General features: G+C 33.7%; 1 protein-coding gene across 1 annotated transcript in view; it reads left to right on the plus strand.

The window, feature by feature from the left end:
* The window catches only part of fy (fuzzy planar cell polarity protein-like protein), a 114,732-nt gene that overhangs the window by 64,896 nt on the left and 26,217 nt on the right, over positions 1-23,619 (plus strand). The window contains exons 4-6 of the mRNA XM_090395390.1: positions 22-138; positions 13,074-13,271; positions 17,396-17,491. Of these exons, the coding sequence (XP_090251516.1) occupies positions 22-138; positions 13,074-13,271; positions 17,396-17,491 (411 nt within the window). The remainder of the gene's footprint in view (positions 1-21; positions 139-13,073; positions 13,272-17,395; positions 17,492-23,619) is intronic.

A 23,619-nucleotide genomic window follows, 5' to 3' on the forward strand; every position in this document is an offset into this window, starting at 1 on the left:
ATTTTTCCTCCCCTCCCCCAGGTTTCATTTGGATTAATTGATCATTTATTACTTCAGCTGGATCAAGATTTATCCACTGTGGGAGATTTAATTGGAGCAGTGGATTGTATGTTATCTAAAGAGAGTCAATCACTTCAGGTATGGATTAGGATTCATATCCTTATTTTTTTAATTTCACTTTCCCATTTACTTTCAGTATGAAATATTGTTAATCATGAACCGCAAATCTCCTTCTGCTTATCGTATGAATATCAGTTGAATTTAGAATATTTCATAAATTGCCAATAAGAAAAGAAGTATTGGAGGTTTTAAAGAATAAATGATTTATACATTAAGTATAATACTTAAAGCACAAAAGTTGATAGATTAATGTACATTCTGAAAAATATATTCAAGCAGAGTTTGACTATTAGTATAATGTGGCACAAAAAAAAATATTGAACTTTGACACCTATTTACTCCATAAATTATATCATTGTAGTTTTTTTTTTCCTCACTATATTGTATATACATAAGCAAAACTAACCTCAGACATTGTGATAATTTAAACAGAATGGGAAATGAAAGATTAGTATTTTTGATTTGTTTTGCATTTAATACAAAAAGTTGAATGTTATTCATAAAATATTTTAGGATCTCACATTAAATATCTTATGTTTATTAATTCCAACATGAAGTTTTTGAGTCAGAGTGATATACAGTCAGTATTCACTAGAACAAATACCATTATGACAAACCAACAAACTACCATAGGCATAATGCTATTTGTGTTCTTTGTTTCTCCTTTACTATCATTTTCCCATTTCTTCATTCCTTCTACCATTGTTTATAACTTTATACATTTGCAGTGCTGTTAACAGCATAGGCATCTGCTAACTTGAAGCAGATGTATTTGGAAGTAGGATGGATCTTTAAAATGCATTAATAAAAAAGTGAATATTTTGGATTCTTCAGAATTTCTATCTTTTATATTTGTCAGTGCACATGGAAGGTACAGCTGTGAGCACCAGAATGCAGAACTACCAACATTTTCCCTTTTTGCTTTGTACTTAAAAGTTAAAAAAAAAAAAAAAAAAAAAAGCTGGATGTATTTATAAAATATTTTAGATCTCAAATACAGTTACATCCCGAGTTACGTAACACGCGACTTACATAAATTCGCAGTTACGTAATGAATCTACTAGGGCATATGAACACATTTGCGGCTTTGAGCAGGTGCGTCTTTGACAGCCTTATTGCAGTACAGTAGTAGATGCCTCACGCGGTTAGCTCAGTCACTTGTTATTACTGCTAGTTTCATTGTTTTTTTATCCTTAAAAGGATGCAAACACAAAACCGAATGTGTTGGTAATAAATCTAAAAAACAAAGGTCTGCAATTACTTTAGAAGAACAGTTGAAAATAATTATTATGTATGAAGGCGGGAAAATGCTATCAACAATATCTCGAGAAATAAATCGACCCATTTCGACAGTGAATACAATAGTGAAGGATAAAGTTTGCATCGTTGAAAGCACGAAAGTTGCGGTAGCATAGAAGGGCATAATTATTACCAAGAAGAGACTAGGTCCAATTATAAAAAATTTAAGACAGCTTTATGAGTAGCCATTGAACATTTTATTGTATGTATGTAATTTTCAAATTCGAGTTATGTAAAGGTTTGCGGAACACATTGCTTACATAACTCGGGGTGTAACTGTATTTGCTTGTTCCAATAGAAGTGTTTACCATAATAGGAATATATGAAGGAAATAATAAGTATTGCAGGAAAAAAAAAGGCCTGTCCTCAGTTGAAACACTTGCTACCAAGTTCCATTATGCCTCTGCACACAACACCTAGCATTTGGTGAAGTAGTGTAAAGCTTGCCACCATCACTCTCTGTAGAGTGATGAATCATGATCTGGCAGCTTGAACATATGAGTTTGGGTTTGGCAGATGCCAGGAGAACGCTGCCTGCCCAAATATGATCTGATCTACAGAACTTAAATATAGATCCCAGTTGTAATGGAGAAGAAGAAGAGGAGGATGATGATGAAAATGCAGATGAGGTCGGTCTTGACTACCTAGAGAGAGAAAACATCGATGTTAGTATAAAATTTTATCATTAATTAACTTTGCAGACAGACTTGGATGTACTTCTTGGCATAAATCAAGTGTATCAAAGTCGGGGGCTTTAAATTATTGAATTGATATGTACCTGATTCATAATTTACTGGAACTTTTAAAATTGAATCTCATTTTCAGTAAGTAATTTGTTTATATTAAGTATATTTGTTTGTATGCAAACTTATACTGATTAAATTATGATTTAGCAGAGTTGTGTATACACAAAGAAACTGAATTCAATTTTTTTATTTTTTTTTATTTTTAAATCCCATGGTATTATTACACCAGATCATAGAGGTCAAATTCATGTATTTTATACAGCACCTTTTTTGGATTGTTATAAAGTTCACATTTGGAAATATTCATACAATTCAGTTAATGCATTGCCGATGCTTCCTCGATGTTACAGATTTTGCAGATGGGAAAGACTTTTATGCCATTGCTAAACTTGGTCTTGTGTGGCCAGTCTTGAGGCGAGAGATCAAGGTAGTGGCACAACGATTAAATTTGGAGTTGATGGTAGCTCCTGATTTTTCTGCTGAATACCAGTGGTGAGTCATGTCCTGGGGAATTGTTCTTTTTATGTTTTCTTTTTGAAAAGATTCAAATCTATGGTATCACTGGTTGTTGCAGCCATTTTTGCTACTCCATCTACAGTTTCATTTCTCTTTAATTCCACATGAGAAAAGTTGTATTCCATTGAAAATTATTTTGGAATCCTTATGTAGTTTATGTTTTTTGTTATATCTAGTATTTCTTGATGGCTAGTGTAGCAGTTCTTGAAGGGCTGCTAAGGAATCTGTGAAAAATATAAATTCCTTTGGGTTTTGTTTATCCAAATGTTACAGTGCTGTGTTAATTGCTTTTAATTCTGCATGGTATGAGTTGCATCCAATACTGTTAGTTGTTTTTAGTTCTATATTTTGAGAGCCATAGATGAGTATACCACTCCCGGAATTGCCATTTGGATTTTTGGACCCATCTGTGTAGATCTTTATTGAGTCACCATATTCCATTATTTTTGAAAGAGCTAATCTCAAAATTGCAGGGTTTTTTAGGCTTTTTTCTCATGTTTCAAAGTTGATAACTGTATTGTTCCTTTCTTGATTTGGAGGAAATGCAGGGTAGTTGGCTATTTTATTTGGACAATCTAAGGAAATGTTATTTTCCATGGTTTCATGCATTGTCGATTTTTTTCTTTATTCTGTTTGTTGGTTGCCAATTTTTAAAAAGTTCACTTGTTCTATGATGTGCAAGGTTGGCTCTTTTTTCTACAAATTTAGTAAGATTTTCTTGCCACCTAATTTTTAAAGGAACAAGGTTGGATTCGAATTCTGTTGTATTCCTTAGTCCACAATATAATTCTAGCTGCATTTTTCTGAATTTTTATAAGCTTGTCTGAACTGGTTTGTGATGTTTGCATCCAGATAGGCAAAGCACATTTCATTATGGGTCAGATAATAGAGGTGTATGTGACTTTTAAGGTTTTAGCATCGGCTCCCCACTCTTTACCTGAGATACTTTTCATGATACTTAGTCTTCTTTTTGCTCTGACTGCAACATTGTTGATACGTTTATTGAAGCTTGGTGATGGATCCAGAATAACTCCAAGGTATTTGGGGTTTTCATTAAAGGTAATTAGTTGGCTGTTTAGCTTAATCTTTGGTCTCCACTTTCTTAGGTGGTTATTAATGATAAATACACAAATTTCTGATTTAGTAGGGTTAATTTTGATTTTTTGGTTTTCACAGTATGTAGATAAACTTTCAATGGCTTTAAGTGACCTGTTGTTGTGAGCTGAGAATATGACCAAATCATTGGCAAATATAGCTATCTTTGTTTCTTTATTTATATCTAAGTCGTTTAAGTAGATGGAAAAAAGGAGTGGGCTCAAAATGCTGCTTTGCAGGAGTCCCTGTCTTATTTTCACTTTCTTGGAAAAGGTATTATTTATTCTAACTAGAATTGTTCTATTTCTTAGAAAGTCATAAATCAAGTTTAGAACTTTCCCTTCTATTCCAATATGACAAAGTTTGGAAAAGAGTTTCGGCCTCCACACCTTGTCAAAGGCATTTCTAAAATCTATAAAAGCTGCAGTGGTGGATTTGGTAGGTTTGGTCTGGAAGTTATCTTGAATTGTCTGGGTTAAGTAGAAAAGTTGATCAGTTGTTGAGTAATTTCTTCTAAAGGCAGGCTGAAAATGTGGTAGTAGAGTGGCCCTTCCCTTAATGCATAACATTATACATATCCGCAAGGAGATGTGTTTTGCATTATGGAAGATACTGGGATAGGAGTGATGTTAGTTTGCTCCACCTTTGCTACAAGTTTCCCGGTGTTGTACTACCTTACCCCAGTCCTGAAGATATTTTCAGGCGCAAACTTTGTTTGCTCACACTTGGATAAAGAATTAAACTAAATTTATTATAGTCTAACCAAGTGAAAAATAAACTTACAACATCTTTCTGTTTAGATAGTAATTCAAACGTTGGAATATCATTTTTTTCCATCAATTTGCCTGGAATTGAAGTCAGTGAACTTCTTGGTTGGTTTTGAGGTTTGTTAGGCTTTTAGATTGGTATGATTGTGACTGTCTTCATCTTTTGGAGCTTTTCCTTGTTTTAGGCTATTGTTGTATAAGCGAAGTACCAATCTAGGGCTAGGGAAGGAAGATGTTTGATTATAATTCCAGGTCCACATGATTTATTTATATCTAGTCTCTCCAAGACATCTCTCAATTCAGAGATTGTAAATGGATCCCAGAATAATTTGTTTTTATATTTTGGGGAATTTGCAGTGTTTTTCTGCTGTCAAGCTTGTTTTGATATTTGATGGTCTTTCCTAGTATTCATCTCTAGTTTGCTTATATTTTGAAAATGAAAGGCCAAGGTATTTGCAATCTCTCTGTCTCCAATTTTGATATTTCCATCTGGATCTTTTAGTGTGTTAGTCTCACTTGCCTTGGGTCTCTTTGTAAATTAGCAGTCAGTTTCCAAAGTTTGGTATCTGAAGTGTTTGGATTTAAGCTGTGGCAAAATTCTTGCCGTAGTTCTTTGTAATATATTATATTTTTGTTTAATTTCAGCATTTATCTTGTTGTACTTGATCTTGGTTTCTGGAGAGCTTCCAGTTTTTAAGATGTTAAATAGGATAGTTATATTTATAGTTATTCTGTTAGGATAGTATTGTTAGATCCTGAATGCAGAGCTTTACAAGTAAATTCTTTATTCAGGATTTAACATGACAAACTACTACTTATTAAGGAGATATCTGCACATCGGCTAATAATTATAAAGTGTTGTTTTATGTTTTGTAATAATGTATAGTCCATGTGTGCGATATAGTGAGAGTTATTGTTAGGTTATTTGTAATTCCCAAGTAAGCTGTCTAGTACCTTGCTAAATTCTGAAAAAAGTTTATAATAGTAATCCGGAATAATCGTGTATAATCGGTATGAGTCAAGCGTAGCGATGGAGGCTATACCTACGCAGAAATATGACGTCAGAGCGCCTTCCTAGAATAATATAACCGGACAGGTTAGCGAGAGTGTAGGATCACCCAAGGGGCATGAACGATGGGGTTCATGGGTGAAAACTGCATTGAAGAGAGGGCGCCCGAATAGGGCGAATAAAAGACGAAGCATGCCATTTTAGGGTCCTTTTGGACCTTTTGATCTTCAAGTTTTAGGGGGAGTTTGTCGGAGGATTCGTGAGAGAGCGGTGGGTCGGCTACGGTAATGACGGACGGCAGGTTCTTTTCTTGAGAATGCTTGAAGATTTTCAAGCGGAGCTGATCGCGATATGACGGCCTATGTGGAATCAAGCCTTAGCAGAATGTCCCATTGGAGAAAGTTTCCTGCGGAGCGGTAGACAGCACGCAACAGTCAGAAACGATTAGAAGAAAAAGCGTAGTACATCGCCAGGTGCAAAGACAGCCGAAGAATATGCAGTACGGTAATCCAGACCTACATGAGATGGCGGCATGAAATCTGAAAGGATCCAGTAATGTAAGAGTTTTCGTTCTATGTTAAAATTTTGTTTAGAAGAACAAGAAATTTGTGTGTGTTGTAACTAAAGGACACTAGTAGAGAACTTTTAGTGAGAATTTGACTGAATTAATTAAGCCCTTGTGGAACAAAGAAGAGTTGTTAAATAGGCAGTGATTTGTGAATGGCTAGACTTGCTTAAATGAAATTTAGAATTAAGGTAATCATTGATAGAGTATTAATGAAAGTGTCAAATAAGTATTCTGTGAGTAATTTGTGAAAGGAGTTATATAGTAGTAGTATTAAGCTTAAACCTAATCCTTTCATAATTGAAGGATTTAATTTGCTCTGATTCATTGTGATTTAGTATAACCCTTAACTTAGAGTGAATTTTGTTTGAACTTAAATAACTGTAAAATGTTTTATGTTTTTCCAATAAACATGCTTTGTACCTTATACCTGAGTTATGCCTGATTATGAATTCAAACCACCACTTATGAAATTGAACCTTTTGGGCGGGAAGGAATTTAGATATAATTGTTTAAGTGAGATTCGGTCTACGACTGCTAACTGAATCTGCACAGTGCTAGCGTGAGATAAATTATTGTGTGTATCCTTTTAGATTTTGAATTATTTCCCTGAACAAGAGTCTCTTCTGTTATAGGATATTGGCTGGCGCAGCGAAATATAAACTTTGCCAATATCCGAAGAGGAAATAAATCTGAATTAGTATTTTAGGAGCACGACAATAGATTAGGAGAGTTATTATAGAGGTAGAATAAGATATAATATAGAGAGATAGCGACATAACAATAGAGTAGCTGGTAGGACTTTGATTGTACACAGTTTTAAGTAAGCTAAAGGATAGATTCTAGAGACAGTATATTAATGTATAATAAGATTGAACTTATGAAAGTAAGGATATAACAATAACACAGACGACGAATTACAGATATAACAGTATTCTTCCAAGTTATGAATTCAATATTAATTACATGTAGTGCAGTTTGAATGAAGAAGGTTACTAGGTTTCTATACTGCTTCAGTATTTCCTATATTGCTATTGAGAATTTGAGGTGGTATAAAGTATTGTAATTAATGATAAACTTATTGGAAAATATTTATTGAGAAGGGGAACATTCTATATATCTAAATATGAAGCAAACGCTAATTCACGGGCACCCAGTTTTTTTGTGGTGCTTGTAAAAATAGTGTTTGTTTCATAGCATTAAACTGCTTAAAGAAAATTGTATTGAGTCAGACTGATTTAAGTTCATATGTATGAAGCAAAAGAAATGTGGTTCTTACTAATCTATGATGAGGGATAGATATGCAATCTAATTGATAGAGGAGAGGAGACCATGCAGGTTCTCAACCTTAGATTAGCTCTGTTTATACATTCTTGAATGTTAAGTGTCAAGTTCCTTTTTAATATCTTCATTTTAATATTTTCAGTATGATTCTGCCATTGTCTCACTCTCTAATATTTCTCAGAACTCATGTCAGGCAGTATCTTCGATTAGGTGCTTCATTTCTAACCCAACTCACACATCCATGATTTAAAATTGGTTCGAAGACTGTCTTGTATATTGCTAGTTTAGTATTTTGGCTAATTTCTCTTATGTATAAATTTATTCAGCTGATTTTCCACCATACACCTACTTTGCTTATTCCGTTGTCTGTTTCCAAATTTAATTTGTTATCTTTGCTAAAAACTGTCTATATAAGCTGAAATATTTTACTTGTAATTGCACCATTGCTGCAGCTACCTTTTCTGCTGAAGTATTAAAAAGCTCACCTGAAAATTTTCAGTGGAGAAGGTAGGAAGGAACACGATTCCATCGTTGCTTATTCCACTTGTCACCTAGCAGCTTTGCAATTTAGTTGCTGGAATTTTTGGTTGCATTTTTGTCACCTGCTAGGATTAACAAATGTCTACTTGACTGGCTTTCTTTTGGCAACCAAAATGCAAATTATCACCTCCTGATAAATGTTGGACATTAAGTTCTCAGAGTAGATTTCAAGGTAGGGGTGTGTGGGTATGGAGAAATATCGTTTGTAATTTCTTTGTATGCATGCAATCTTATTTGCACTAATAAATTAGTGCAAATAGGATTACTCTCTCAACTCAGTAATTTAACTCTTAATTTCAAAATAAAGACACTTGAAGTGAAACTACAAATCCAACTTGCACACCGATTCTTCCAAACTAACTTAAGAGATTGGATTTTCACACACCTTTTATAACCAAAGAAAAAATTTTTAATTTATAAAACTAACATATACAATATAAATAACCGTGTACGCAACAGTATATTCTTCAAATCACAACTTCAAAATGTAAAATACAGCTTATCTTCAATAATCTACACTAATAGTATTCTCCTTTATGGACAAAACTTGTGGAACTTTAGTCTTTTGTTTTCTACAGAACTTTGATTTTTTTTAAAGAATATTATCTTTTTGCTTATATTTTTCTATCTGCCTAGTTTTCATAGTTATACAGCTTAAGGGTTAAAGCTGTATAACTGAGAGGAGACCTCCACATAGCCTTTAAAGGAATGCGGAGAACCTACCAGGACTTCTGACCTAACGTCCAATCCTCACCTTCTCATGGTGCACCCTGTTGGGTATCTACCTGGATACTGAATGAACAAGGATGGGCTGGCAATTTGGGATTTGGCCGACCAAATTGTATTCCTATTGGTTAAACCAAAATACAAAATGATGGTACAACATGACAAAATTTCATGCCGGCTGGGGCGTCGCCCAGTTAAACAAGGCCCCCGTTGTTTTCGCCACGGAACCAGGGTGAACAGCGAAAAGTCAGCTACTGGAACAAATCTGAAAATACACCCGAACTCAACATCACCAGCGTTAAAGATCGGTACTATCATCATAAGAAGCCTGAATGGCAAAGAAATGGAGCTAGCGGAGGAATTGGATAAGTACCAGATCGACATAATAGGAGTGACTGAAACAAAAAATACAAAAACTGGTGAGATCTTTCTGACCAATAAATACAAAATGTTATATTCAGGAAATGACAATCAAGGAAAAGAAGGAGTAGCCATAGTATTCAACACAAAATACGAAGCTCATCTTCTTGAATGGCAGGAATGTCATTCAAGAAGAATGCTCATGAAGCATTCAAGAGGAATACAGTGTCAAGTAGAGATATTCAAATATGAGAATGGGGAACTGGACAATGAGACTTATTTGTGCCTATTGTCCCACAGAAGGCTCTGCTAAGATAGAAGTGGAGGAATTTTTTGAGGCTCTAGAGAAAGCTACTGACACAATGAAAAAGGAAAAGTTGGTCATTGTTGGGAATCTAAATAACAGAGTAGGAAGTGATTGTCAGACATACAAAAATGTTTTGGGAAAATTTGGAGAAAAGAGCAAAGCTAATAATAATAGCAAATACCTGTTGGATCTCTGCTCAGGACATCGACTGGTTGTTCCAACATAAAAATGTGCACAAATTCATATGGAGAGAAGAGGCTAGGAATAAGAAAAGTCTCATTGACTATGTTATTGTTGATAGTGATGTTTTCTCCCTGGTGCAGGACACCAGAGTGTACAGAGGATTTGAAATTGGAAGTGGTCACTATCTAGTCTTTAGCAGGATAAAATTGAATTTCATATTGAAAAGAATAACATGTAAGAAAGTTTTAAAGCGAATAAAAGTTGAGCAGCTCTCAGATGTGAACTGTAGACTAAAATACACAAAGATTATTGAAGAAAAAATGAAAGAGTTTGAGAACAGGAATCAAACCTTGGAGATTCAGTGGCAAGCCTTGAAAAAAGCCCTGAGTGATTCAGCCAGAGAGGCATGTAGTGAAGTTGTCTGCAAGGATAGAAAAATTAGAACTCCATGATGGACACAGGAAGTTAAAGAGGCAGTGAAGGAAAAGAAGAAAGCATATCAAACGTTCCTGGCAAATAAGTCAGCTTGTGCTCTTAGAGAATACAGAGACAAATGCAAGACTGCTAAACACTGTGTAAAACTAGCTAAACAAAAGTCATCATGGGAGGACTTTGGCAAGAATATAGAAAATAAATATCAAGAAGGTGGCAAAATATTCTGGAGGTTGTTGAAGAAGCTTAAGAATGGAGGAAAGAGTGCTGTAAAAGGAATTAGAGATGATAAAGGTGACATGAAAACGGGAGAAAAAGATATCCTTGAAGTATGGAGTAATTACTTTGAAAAACTGCTAAATGAAACAAGCAGTGATGACAGCACAGTGGTAAAAAACACCAACCTGGTATGCAGTCAGGAATACTTATCCATACTTGAAGTAGAAAAAGCCATCAAAGGCTTGAAGTGTGTAAAGGCAGCAGGAGTAGATGATATTTGACCAGAAATGCTGAAGTATGGTGGTATAAAAGTCTTACAGTGGCTGCACTGCATAGTTCAGAATGCCTGGACAGAGGGACGAATTCCCAATGATTGGAGTAGAGCTCTCATAGTACCCATATATAAAAATGGAAATAAAACTGAATGCGTGAATTACAGAGGTATTTCCCTACTGAGTGTTCCTGGCAAGATTTATACAAGTATACTTGAGAAACGGTTGAGAAGAATTGTGGAAGAAAAACTTGGTGAAGAACAAGCTGGATTCAGGCCAAATAGAGGCTGTCAGGATCAGATCTTCACTTTACGACAAATAGTCGAGAAAGCATGGGAATATAACAAAGATCTGTATTTAAGTTTTGTCGATTTGGAAAAGGCATATGACAAGGTGCCAAGAGAGAAGCTATTCAATACGCTACAGTTATATGGTGTCAATGGGGCATTATATCAAGCAATACTTAGTCTTTATTTGAGTTGTGAGTCAGCAGTTAGAATTGAAGGAAGTACAGGAAGATGGTTTAATGTTAAATCTGGTGTGAGACAAGGATGTACATTATCCCCTCTGTTATTCATTATCTATATGAATCACATTATGAAGGAAAGTGGTATTAAACATGATATCAAAATTGGAGATGTTAATGCCAGCTCTTTGCTTTATGCGGATGATGTTATACTTCTAAATAAATCCGCTACAAGTCTGCAAGATTCTCTGACTAAATTGAATAACTGTTGTAATAGATACGGTATGAAGGTGAGCAATAAAAAGACAAAGACAATGAAAATAGGCAGAATCATTGAAAATGTCAACTGTGTTGCGAATGGGGAACCTGTGGAACAAGTAAAAGATTTCAGCTACTTAGGCACGATTTTTTAGTGAAGATGGTAAATTAAATATAGAAATAGATAACAGAATCAGCAAAGCTGGTATGGTGGGAAGTCAACTGAATAAATTCATATGAAATAAGAGAGAAATTAGTCGGAACACTAAATTAGCTGTATACAAGACAGTGTTCAAACCAGTTTTAACTTATGGATCTGAGAGCTGGGTCAGAAGTAAAACACTTGACCAAAGACTAGAGACCGCAGATTTGAGAGTCCTGAGAAAGATTATAGGCGTAAACAGATGGCATCAATGGCAATATCATATTAAAAACGAGGATATTAGGAAAGAGCTTGACATTGTCAGCATCCAGGAATGCATTAGCAGAGCAAATCTCAGGTGGTATGGTCACTTGAACAGAATGGGCGAGGAAAGATTAGCAAAACAAGTGTTCTTTGCCAGGTTGGCAGCAAAACGACCCAGAGGAAGACCAAGATATAGGTGGATTGATACGGTACAAAGTGCCTTAGATGATAGAAATATAAGATTTGATAATGTTGGAGTCTTGACAAGTAACAGACTGATTTGGAGGAAAATTGTAGATAGGAAGTTAGTAATGATGTAGTACTATCATATCCTGTACACCCCTTGAGGGTACATGGCAAGAATTTGATGATGATGATGAGTTTGAAAAGCACACTAACTTGTGAGAATAAAGAAGTTATTCTCCCACTTTACAAGGCCTTTCTATGTCCTGATCTATTTGTGAGTGGTTAGTGTATATGAGTGGTTCTCAGTTATTTTTTGCTCATAGCATTGTGTTCTTTGCTATGAGGAATCATGGCATATTGACATTTAAGTTGGCAGCAAGATGTGCATTTACTTTAGGAGCAACTGTTTTTGTCAAGGTCTGGTATGTTCGAGGCGATGTGTAAAAAATTAAGTTATTAAATTTAAGTTTTTGATTAACCACCATACCAGCCTTGGCTTTGTTTACAAGTCAATAAATAAATGGAGAGAAGTGTCCATTGAAATAAAATTTGGATGTTATTAGAATAACATGGATATGAAGCATAAATCATTTGATATATTTTATTCATATGATCATTTAACTACCCAAAGAGAAATAGATTGATGTCAGTAGCAGGTGACTTCTGAATAATTATGTGGATGATTCAGAAGCCACTGACGAATCATTCATGCATGAAATGAATTAAACACGAAAAATATTTCTTTTTAATTTTTTTTTCGATTTAGAATTTTTTTCAAAAGATTTTGTTATAGGATGAAAATGTTTGCTGGAAATAGAATGTGGTCTGGGGGAAAAAACTTTTTTGCCAAAAAAAAAAAAAAACCTTTTCAGTTACATTTTTTAATCTGCGATGCTATTTATATCTTACTAAATTAATGAAAAGATTTGAAAATTTTCATAATGTTATACCTAAAATCTATTATATGATTTCTGCCAATAAAAGATATATCATAGAAATACTTTGGAAAGTTACCTGAGGTGGTTGGGACACCAACCAGGTTAGATTGCACTTATTCAGTATTCTTACTCTCTTTGTACAGACCAACAAATGAAAGTAGAAAAAGATAAGTATAAGTATGAACTGCTGCTTTCATGGTCTATTTTTGAAGATGTTTACCGCTTACATTCAGCAGTCTATCTTTGAGAGTTGTTGCTGTTATATGTATTATCTATTTTATACTTGTAAGAGGTAAATAAACTGCTATGTAAGAATATATATATATATATTTTTGTTTACCATTGTATTTATAATACTTCTTTGTGTTTATTCATATAGAGTTATTTAGAGGCATTCACAGATGCTGCAGACAGTGCATATGGATGCCTTCTCGTGAAAGGAAAGGTATTGGTGGCCACAAAAAAATGGTGGTCTTTGACTGGCCAGGAGAAATCACTGTTGTCTTCATTTGTAAATTCTTCTCCAAAAGCAACTGCCAAAGATATTCCTATCTATCTTCCTAGTAGTTGTCCTAAGGTAGGTTCCTTTATTTTAAAAGTTTAATAATGATGCACTGGTATTTTAAGAACCCTGTGTATTAACAAACATGAAATAGCTTTAAAAATAATTATATTTTTGGAATGTTATTTGATTGAAAAGTGGTTCATATGAAGAAAAGAACTGCCATTTTCTTTACCACTATATTATCTGTTATATTTGCCAAGAATTATGGGAGTTAATCTTGTTTTAATATGCAGAAATGAAATTCAGAATGTTGTTACATAAGTGTACATTACATCACACAAAAAAAAAGTCTACAGTTTCACTGGATACATGTTATAGAACTTTAACTATAGTATTCTGAACATAAAAAACTCTCTCATACATCTGAACGCTATTTAAGACACAACTAGGTAACTGTTGTGTGAAATTTCATAAAAATGCATTTCCTATGTATTAAAGAGGGTGGTGGAAGGGAAGGAGGTTAGCTGCCATTTAGATAGTTTGCTTTCCTGACTTTATTGTCAGAAGGAAATTGTATTCTTTGCAATTAAAAAATAGTAATGTTAGCCAGGTAACTGATTTTAAATTGTATTGCTCCTACATGCTCATTTTTTTTTTTTTCATATGCTGGAAAATAGTGTCAAATAAATGATTTCAACAATCTGTTTGAATAATATCCTTTTTTTGGTGCCTATGGCATTTTTTTCTTCTAAAAAAAACAACTTTTGCACATATCTTATAAAAATGTGTGTTTGTAGAAAACAGTAGATGTTGAAAGTTTTTTCACTTGGTTATACTATAAATTAAAGATGCCAAGAAATTATATTCTTGGTTTCATCTTTGGTTTCCCATTATGCATGTCTGTAAGAATATGTGTTGCATTATGGGTTACTAAGGCAATTGATGAAGTCATAGTAACCCATAATTTTATTATGGGTTACTATGACTTCACCAAAATATAATTTTATTATGACCAAAATATAATTTCTTGGTCTTTAATTTGTAGGAAAAGGGTTCCTCTCCACAGTTTCCACTTTTCATTTTAATCTGATTAGTCTGAATTTTTCAGAGGATCTTGAGCATTATCAGAAACAACTATATTCCAAATTTGGTCAAATTGGTTGAAAAGTAGAACCTTGTAGAGAGTTATTTGCAGAGGAAGAAAAGACAAAAATGAAGCTTTTTAATTAATTGGATTTTATACTTGAAATTTAATAGGTTGTCATGTTGAATAAAAGTAACGGATTTATCGATAATATTCATCTTATAACCATACAGCAGATCAGATTTCAGCTCTAATGTTTTTTTTCCTAGTAAGAGTAGCTCATCACTTTCTGCAGTACTCTTTTTTGTGACACAACCTAGAAAAAATTCTAAAATCCATAGTTCACTCATAGTACAGTACTCTTTGTCCAAGTGTAAGCAAACATAGGTGTTTATGCTTGCTTACAAAAACAAGGTTTGTACATGAAATATCTTCATGAAGGCTACTTGCACATAGAAGTTGATGACTTCACATCAGTTGCCTTAGCATCCGATAATGCAAAATGCGCTTCCTTTCAGACATGTGTAATGCTATGTATTATGGAATTAATGTCTGTCTTCCATCAGTGGGAGACGTACCAAGGTTGAATTAATGCAGAAATCATATCCATAATGCATAGCATTATGGGATACTAAAGCAATTGATGTGAAGTCATCAGCCATTTTATATAAGTAGCCTAATCATGAAGATATTTTGCATGCAATTTACTTCACTTGGATAAAGGATTAAACAAAAATATAATTTCTTAAGTGTAATTTACAGTAGTACTGTGGGTGGGTTGAGCATTCTTTTTTATTATTGTATTTTTAATTTGTTTCACATAAATCAGAAACCCCCTGCTCGAGAGACCAACCATGGAACGTTCTTCAAGATACCTCAGGCCTCCAAAAAGTGGGGGAGGGGGTCTCGTACTATCCATTCTGCCAACCAGGCTAACAACTCTTACTTGAGTAAGAACCAGGTGAGTTCTTACTTAGTAAGAATCACTATCCTGACTCTTGATAAGAGTACTGTTCCCAGTAAACCAACCTGGCCTAATCTACTGCACAAGAAAAGTGCATTATGCTTATTATATATGAGTTAAGCTTTTTATAATATGTTATTCTAAACCAAGTCTGGAAATTCTGATCAGTAGGTTTTCATATGGAGTGGCTGAGTTGTTTTAAGCCAATTTTCACTTTATTATGATTTCTAATATTAGAAAGTGTGTTTTTTTCTTATTTTGCATGGGGAAAAAAAAAAACATTGAAACCATTGATGTAAATTAATTTTATTGTCTGTTGTGTATCTAACATGACAATTCATCTTTTAGAAGTTTTTGAATTGAAGAAACTTAGCTGTAATCATTTAGGTTAACAATGGGTAAACCATGGTGAAACTAGATAAACGTTTTACTTCTCACTTGTAGGAATGAATTAGATAGCTTTCTGATACATATCATGGAAGGCAAAGGAAACAGATTTAAAGAAGAACTGAGTTATTCATTGGAAGATAAGGGCTCTAATGTGATGGTAAAGCATAGTGTGTAGTCTCTCTGAAGTGCTTGTTAACACTACCTTCTTTCTGCTGCAGCCTGCTTCACCTACATGTTAGGCACTTGTTCATGATGGAGGGAACTTCCTTATGATGATGCTGACCCCTTTTCATTCTCTTTGCTTATATTTTTTCCTTAATTCTCTTTTCCCATTACTTCTTCCTGAGGCTTAACTTGTAGTGCAACTCTTTGACATCCATCAGAGAGAATGGTGTCAAAGCAGCAAACCTGGTGGTTTGCTGCTTTGGCACCCTTGGTTTTGCATGAACTCAGTCCTGAAAAGCCCAGTCCGGATCAGCTAAGTATTGGTCAAGGAAGCTGTATCTCATTACACTTTTCAGCACTTTTAATGCTTGCTGGATAGCTAGTATCCAGCACCTTGAGCACCAATCTATCCTCTATAAACATGCCATCTTTCTTCATATTTAACAGGTTGTGTCAGCCTTCTTTATACAGGGGTAGTGTTTATTATGGATTTAGAGTTTTGTTCTGGTGATATCCGAGTATTAAAAAACTTAAAGAGAATGTTTCAATGTTATCATGTAAAAACTTCATCTCAAATTTTGCTGTCATGGACTATATCAAGAAATACTTCCATTTGAAATTTTAGTTGTCACTACAAGTATCCTGGAGAAAAAAAAGCTAAAAATGTGAATTTTTGTTGACAGTATGCTCCGAAGCTGCAGTCATAATTTATCTCGTGTGTGTGTGTGTTGGAGAGGAGGAGGGGGAAATGGTTAAACATTGATGATTGAAAAAAAAAAGGGGGGGGGAATAGCTATCAGCTGACAGGAAGAAACATTTAACTGCTTTTCTCCTGTTTTTGATAAAAGAATGGGAGCAGAGCTATCCCTAAAAGCAACCTGTATGTCTAGAATGATTTCCTGATAATAATACCATAGCTATCTCAGTGTATTGAATAATCCAAGGTTAAAATTATAAAAATAGGTCCGATTTTGTAACAGCTAAATTGAAAAGTAAATGAAAAATGCCAAGAAATAATATTCTTGGTTTAATCATTTATCCAAGTGTAAGTAAACAAAGTTTGTTCCTGAAGTAATTTCAGGACTTGGCAACTCGTATATAGAAGCTTATGGCTTCACATCTCTTGCCTTAGTATCCTATAATGCAAAGCACATATCTTTACAAAGATGTATAATGCTATGCATTATGGGAAGGGTCACTACCCAGATTAGTTTCGACCTTTACTGATAATGATTTGTGGGATTTAATTTATAGTATAACCAATTGGAAAACTTCCAACATCCATTAAGTTGAAAAGTGTTTATTACAGTATCACAGATCTAACAGGAATTGCATTTGTTGGATTTACTCAGATTTATTATAATAATAAAAAGATTTATAGCAATAAAAAAAATTTACATGTTTCATTAACTAACAGCTTCATTAAGAAAACAAATTATAGTCACGGCAATAAAATTTGAATATATGCTCATGGTGACTTTTTTTTATGAATACTAAAAAAAGTATAAAATGAATAAAATCAAGATTTAATGCTTGTACTTTTTTTTATTCAAATTTGGAACTTATTTATGGTGTATAAACATGTCATTTCAGATGTGTAACAGGCTTGTCATACTTCATTTAGTTCAAGGAGTAGACTTATGCATTCTCTGTGGTCCTAGTCCTTCATTAGCACAGTTAGAAGAAGAGGTAAAATTATTTTAAATCTTTTAGATTATCATAAATACATAATTAGTTTGATGAAGTAATGCCTTAAATGTCTAAAGAGATAAATTTTTCTTTTATTAACCAAACATTAAATTTTATTGGATTACATATTGTTCAAAACAAAAAGTATTTCAATCACAATGAAATGATCTATTTTTTAAAATGGCTGAAGTAAAAATATGATGAAAGTGTGTTTTCTCTGATAAATAAATTTTTATACACTTTCAGGAATCTTTTTAGAACAAATTTCAGATATAGGCAATTGACTGTATATAAAGTCATAACATTTGTTTGTTACTTATTATCTAGACTTCATTTAACTAGCTATACCAGTTGTCTAAACTCACTTATCATATATTAGTTCTCTAGTCATTCATTGCTACTCTTTTGTTCAGTTTATGGCAATGTTTTATCATAATCAATTCTTGGATACCCTTGAGAGGCATACCAGATATTACAGAACCTAGAGAAAGTGGCAACAACTACTAAAGGGTTTAAAACTATACTGGTCAATACTTTCATTATAGACAGTAAAATTCTAGTGGTTTAAGCTTCAAGGCAGCAGTTTTATAAAAAAATTTTTTTTTTCCTCCATTAAAATATAACTTCATCAACTCAAATAATTATGTCTAATTTAATTAAATTAAAGATAACATGGAGAAATAGTGAATATATGCTTTTGACCTAGCAACTTTAAATTTTTGAGTGTGTTTTAGGATCCAGAAAACTATTCTGTAGATTAAAATAGCAGACCACATAATGATAGAAATAATTATGGAATAATGCTTAATCCATACAGAATTTTTGGGTGAGTTTCATAGCTGTTGTCAAGATGAAAAGAGAAAAATTAAACAAATTAATTAATTCAAAAGATATATTTCAGTGATTACACCACATTTTTTTTATTATTCAGTTATATAAAACACTGAAATAATAGTTCCCGACAATACTCAAGTTCCCGACTTGATTTACCCCTGAAGGGTAAATCAAGTCTTATGATTTACCCTTCAGGGGGTAAATCATAGGATTTACATCTTCAGAGGGTAAATAGTATAACTTAAAGTTTAAACAAGAGAATTAATAAATACAAATCATAACCGTCTGGCTATTCATAAAACTCAAATAAAAAAAAATAATAATAATAATAAAGTTTTATTTTTTTTATTTTGAGTTTTATGAATAGCCAGACGGTCATGATTTGTATTTATTAATTCTCTTGTTTAAACTTTAAGTTATACTATTTACCAATTGGCCACAGAAGTCTACGCCTGCAAATTAATTAATGATATAGAATAAAATGATTTATACATAATTTAAATACAGTTTGATGTGGTTACCAAATTTTCATTTCTACCTTTTGACATATTTCAAAAATAGTAAAAAAAACACTCAGCCATCACTTCCATTAGCAATTATTATAATTCAAAACTGCCATTTTGAGGGTAACATTCCCAGACTAGCAGTAAAGTGTACTAACTAATATATAAACATTAGAGGAGTGACTCAGTAAATTACCAAAAGCAAAAATCAGTGCTTTGCTTAATTGCTTATTCCAATTTCACACAGAGATAAATAAAACCTAAATGTTTATTGTTAACATCATTATAGTATAGAATCAAGTTTAATCTGCAATAACATTAGAAGAGAAAAACTTTTTCTTACTACAATATGATTTTTTTTCAAAAGTAAATTACTGAAAAATTATGTGACCAAAGTGGGGAATTGAAAATGAAATATTTTACTACTCAGACGTTGTATTAGCCAAAAAAATATAGAATTTTTTGTGAACATTAGCTATTTCATCAAAAGTGGCAGTCCATGTATTGTTTTGTTCTAAACATACTTTGTTCGGAAAAACAGAGAGAGAAAAAATGTTTTAAATAAACATTGCCATAAACTAACTGCATGCAGTTACAATTCTAGAACTGTTGTACAGTATGGCACAAAAAAAAACAAAAAACAGTACTGTATAACTACAATGATATATGTTATGGAGTAAAAGGATTTATTAACAAAGAAATGTGCTCACACATGATGATACGTACAAAGCATTAACAACAGTAGATTACGTGCTCAAAATGGGCACCTTGTCTTTCGAGATAGGTTTCCTAACGCATGCAAAGGTTCTCTTTCATCTTGGAGAACAAGGTTTGGGACATTTACTGGACGTATCATATAATTTTATCCCTTAGTTCATCAAGATTTGAAGGTGGGCCATGGTGGAATACCCATTCCTTCAGCATACACCAAATGAAGGCATCAAGTAATGTGAGGTGAAGGGTATGGGAATTCTGTGAACCTTGAAACGAGTCTCCTGCAGAAGTGTTCTTATAAATAGGCTCTAGAGCCACGTGATGTGTGACAGGTTGCTCCATCCTGTTGGAATACATGTGTACAAAATGGAATGTTTTTTGCATGACACATCCTATGAAAATCCTGGGTGAATGGAACCAACACATTCGCAATGTAGCATTTGCTATTCATGGTCATGGTTACACCACCCTCTTCAATGAAGTAGAGCCCAATTATGCCATGGCCAGAAACTGCACACCATGCAGTGATCCTCTTGCTGCAAAGAGGCTTCTCTTGGATAATTCAGGTCTTCAGATGCGACTGCTTAGATGGAAATGCACTTCATCCAAGAACCAGATATTTATGGAGGAAAAGGATGGATCTTTATACACATTGGCCAGCATGCTGTGCAGCATAATCCATTGCTGTTACACTGACCTACCTGAATGACGTATGAAAAGGCACCCAGTTCCTTAAGGATTCTCTGTAGTGACCACCTTGATATCCCAAGTTTTACCGTGTTTTGGAGACTAACACTTGCTCCAACACACACCTGTGATTCTTATTTGTGGATTCTCAAAGGGCATTTGGGGAGACCACAGTGCACAGTCTCCCCAAATGCCCTTTGCATTGCAGCAGAACACTCCTGGTACGTCAGTCTCTCTTGATTAAAGCAATGATGACACTAATGTTTGTGGAAACGACGAACAAACTGTTCACAAACTTGTCATAGGCGTGGACTATTTACTCTTCCAACTTCGTATGAATGAAAATAATGCTCAACAATAAACATCTTTTCTTCCAACATCAACACTATTGTTAGCTAAATGTGTTGTTGTAGATTCTACACATGCTCTTCTATATTAATGTGCATGCAGTCAAATGACATATTTCGTAACATGTGGATTGAAGGGATGTGTTGAAGTTCAGTACTGATTTTTTTTTTTTTTTTTTTTTTTTTTTTTTTTACTATACTGCATGTTCCATATCATTATCCCAGGTGTAACTAAAAACAACAGTGACAAGTCAAGCCAAGAGATTAGATGTAGATAATGGCAAACCTCTGAAATCCTTCCAGATTCACTTCACAAATATATAGTCATAGCTCCAACACCAATAATGTTCACTTTCACTTCACTCTGCAAAACTAGGCATATTTTTATTAACTAAACTCAGATTTTAGCTTCAAGTACTACTCACCTCAGTACTCACTACACTATCTTAGAATGTTTTCATCTCAAAAACTTACCTGTGCATATGTTCACTCAAATATACCATGCCAGAGAGTTTCCAACTTAGAATCTTCTCTTTTCAGTCTTCTTTAGCTAGAAATCTCTCAACCCATTCTTCCAGATCCATTTGTTATTTCTGTCCCCCCCCCCCCCAAATGCCATCAACTATTCTGAACTTTTTCATTTTCTTTCCTTAAAATTATTAAATAATTAATTAAAGGATTTTCTCCTTTCCAAGTTTTCTAATAGTGTGGTCATCTCTTGAAGATTTTAATATTTATAACTTTAGCTAGCGTTTTTTTTTTCTAATTGCACAGATGAAGTTCATAGAGGTACTGAGATATCTATCACCAGTGCTGTTAAAATGTTTTCACTAGCCTACCCGATAATCCTAACCACTATCCAAACATTAGATATCTTCCTCACTAATGGTGCTAAGCATACTGTGGATGTTTGCCCTCTAGTTCATAATTCTTGGCATTACGAGTATCAAGTAGGATGATCGTTACTTCTATGCCCCATTTCCTTAGTTGTATTATTGTTTTCAGTTTTCTAATCTGGACATTTGCACTGAATGCATTACTGAAGCAATTTTTATTGTTATGGAAGCATTTATTTCCTATTCCATTTTAAATGCTCACCCCTTATCTGAGCTGTACAAGAGAAGAACTGAGCATATCTCAATTGACTTTCATCAAAATTTTCATCTTTCTTTTCTATTTACAATAAAGCCTGAATTTATCTCAATCAATTCCCAGGAAAGTTTCAGGACCTGTGCAGCTATGTGCAGAATATCTAAAGTTCTTGTATGGTCTCCTGGCTTTTTGAGTTAAATAAGCAGTCAAAATACATACTTCGGTTACAATAACAAGAGAAATCAAAATCACTGAAATGAACGTACAGTAAGTTAAACTGTAATTGTAATAGTAGAACAAAACTGGTATGATAAAGATGAATGGATTATGTGGTTCACTTCAATATTTTAGTGGCATCATTGCCATTCAAATAAGTGAGTGACCAATATAGTTCATATTAAGGTTTTAGAAAACTTAAGACATATGATGGTTGTGGTGATAGAGGTTAGGATAGCTGTCTTCTGAGCAATTGACCTGGGTTTGATTCCCAGCCATTGCAATTTTTTTTTTTTTTCATGAATTTATCCAAGAGTGAATCTATTGTTTGCTCACAGTAATATTATGCTTTACCCTTCTGTCATTTATCTATGAAGTCACACATCACACTTTTAGCTGAAAATGACAACTTGGAGGGCTGAAATGATTTGAAAAGTACACTTGGTCTCTAGAGAAGGATTTCTGGATTATCTACTCCTTGTTAGCCTTCTGACTTTAGTGACATAGGTTTTACATCCTTTTGTGAGTAGAATTATTATAAAAAATTACGGTTGCATTTTCATGAAGCAACTGGGGTAAACTGATTTCATAATGTTTTGCATATTCCAATAATTCTTCATTACTCTGATATTACAGCCATTTCAGCTTTATGCTTAAAATTATACAACTACCTCTGCATGATTTCTTCTTTAAAAAGGATAAAACATGTGCCTTCATTCAGAGATTACCTTGAATCCTCTTTGTATGATCTGCCCTGGTTCAATATTTCTTTGCTTTTTTTTTTTTTTCCCTACCGTCCATATATCAAATAGTTTTTGATAACCTTTCTTCTTCCACTTCTGTTTAAGTGATCATACCACATCCCACCCACACATTCCTGAATTTTAACAGTGCCATTTGTTCACGCTCCTAATTTTTTTCAGAACTCTCATATCTGTGGTCTTTAATGTTTGATCAGCTATCTTCAATTGACCCCCCCCCATCATACCAGCTTTGCTAATTCAGCCTGTCTGTTTTCATATTTAATTTTCATTCTTCACTAAAAAGGTTTTATTTCTTCTATAGGTTCTCCATTCAGGATGCAGCTCTTTCCATGTACTTATTTTCATAATGTCTGTCTTTTTATTGCCAAAAAGAAAAGGTGCCAAAAGAAAAACTTGTCAGTATGTTACAATTATCTGATGTAAATAGGACATTATATGAAGTAATACACAATCTAAATTTAAGTTGAAAGCAGTTAAAATTGGAGGTGCATGATGCTGATCAGGTGTAACACAAGGGTGCACTATCTCTATAGATCACATTATGAAGAAAGTGGCATTAAACCTAATATCAACAGTGGAGATAATAATCTCAATGCTTTCTTCATGCTGTTGTCATATTCCTATATTATATTCTTATATTCCTGAATAACTGCTGTAATAAATCTGTAAATATGTCCTATTTACATCAGATAATTGTAACATACTGACAAGCTTTTCTTTTGGCACCTTGTCACATGCCTTTTCTAGATCTACAAAACTTAGTTATATTTCAATGATTTGTCTTGACCCTAGCTTGCTCTTTCACAATTTCTATTATCCTTTTCTCAAAGTAACTTGCATAAAAATCTTAACTGAAGCACTCATTAGGAAAGCATCATTTCAGCGTTATTGCCCTTTCTATAGAGCTCTACTCAAGTCATCTGAAGTATGTCCTTCTGACCAGATCTTAACTTTTATATCTCCATTAAAAA

The sequence above is a fragment of the Typopeltis vanoorti genome, chromosome 7 (assembly GCF_054136105.1).
Source record: "Typopeltis vanoorti isolate ZY-2024b chromosome 7, IOZ_Tvanoo_1.0, whole genome shotgun sequence".
Classification (NCBI taxonomy): domain Eukaryota; kingdom Metazoa; phylum Arthropoda; class Arachnida; order Uropygi; family Thelyphonidae; genus Typopeltis; species Typopeltis vanoorti.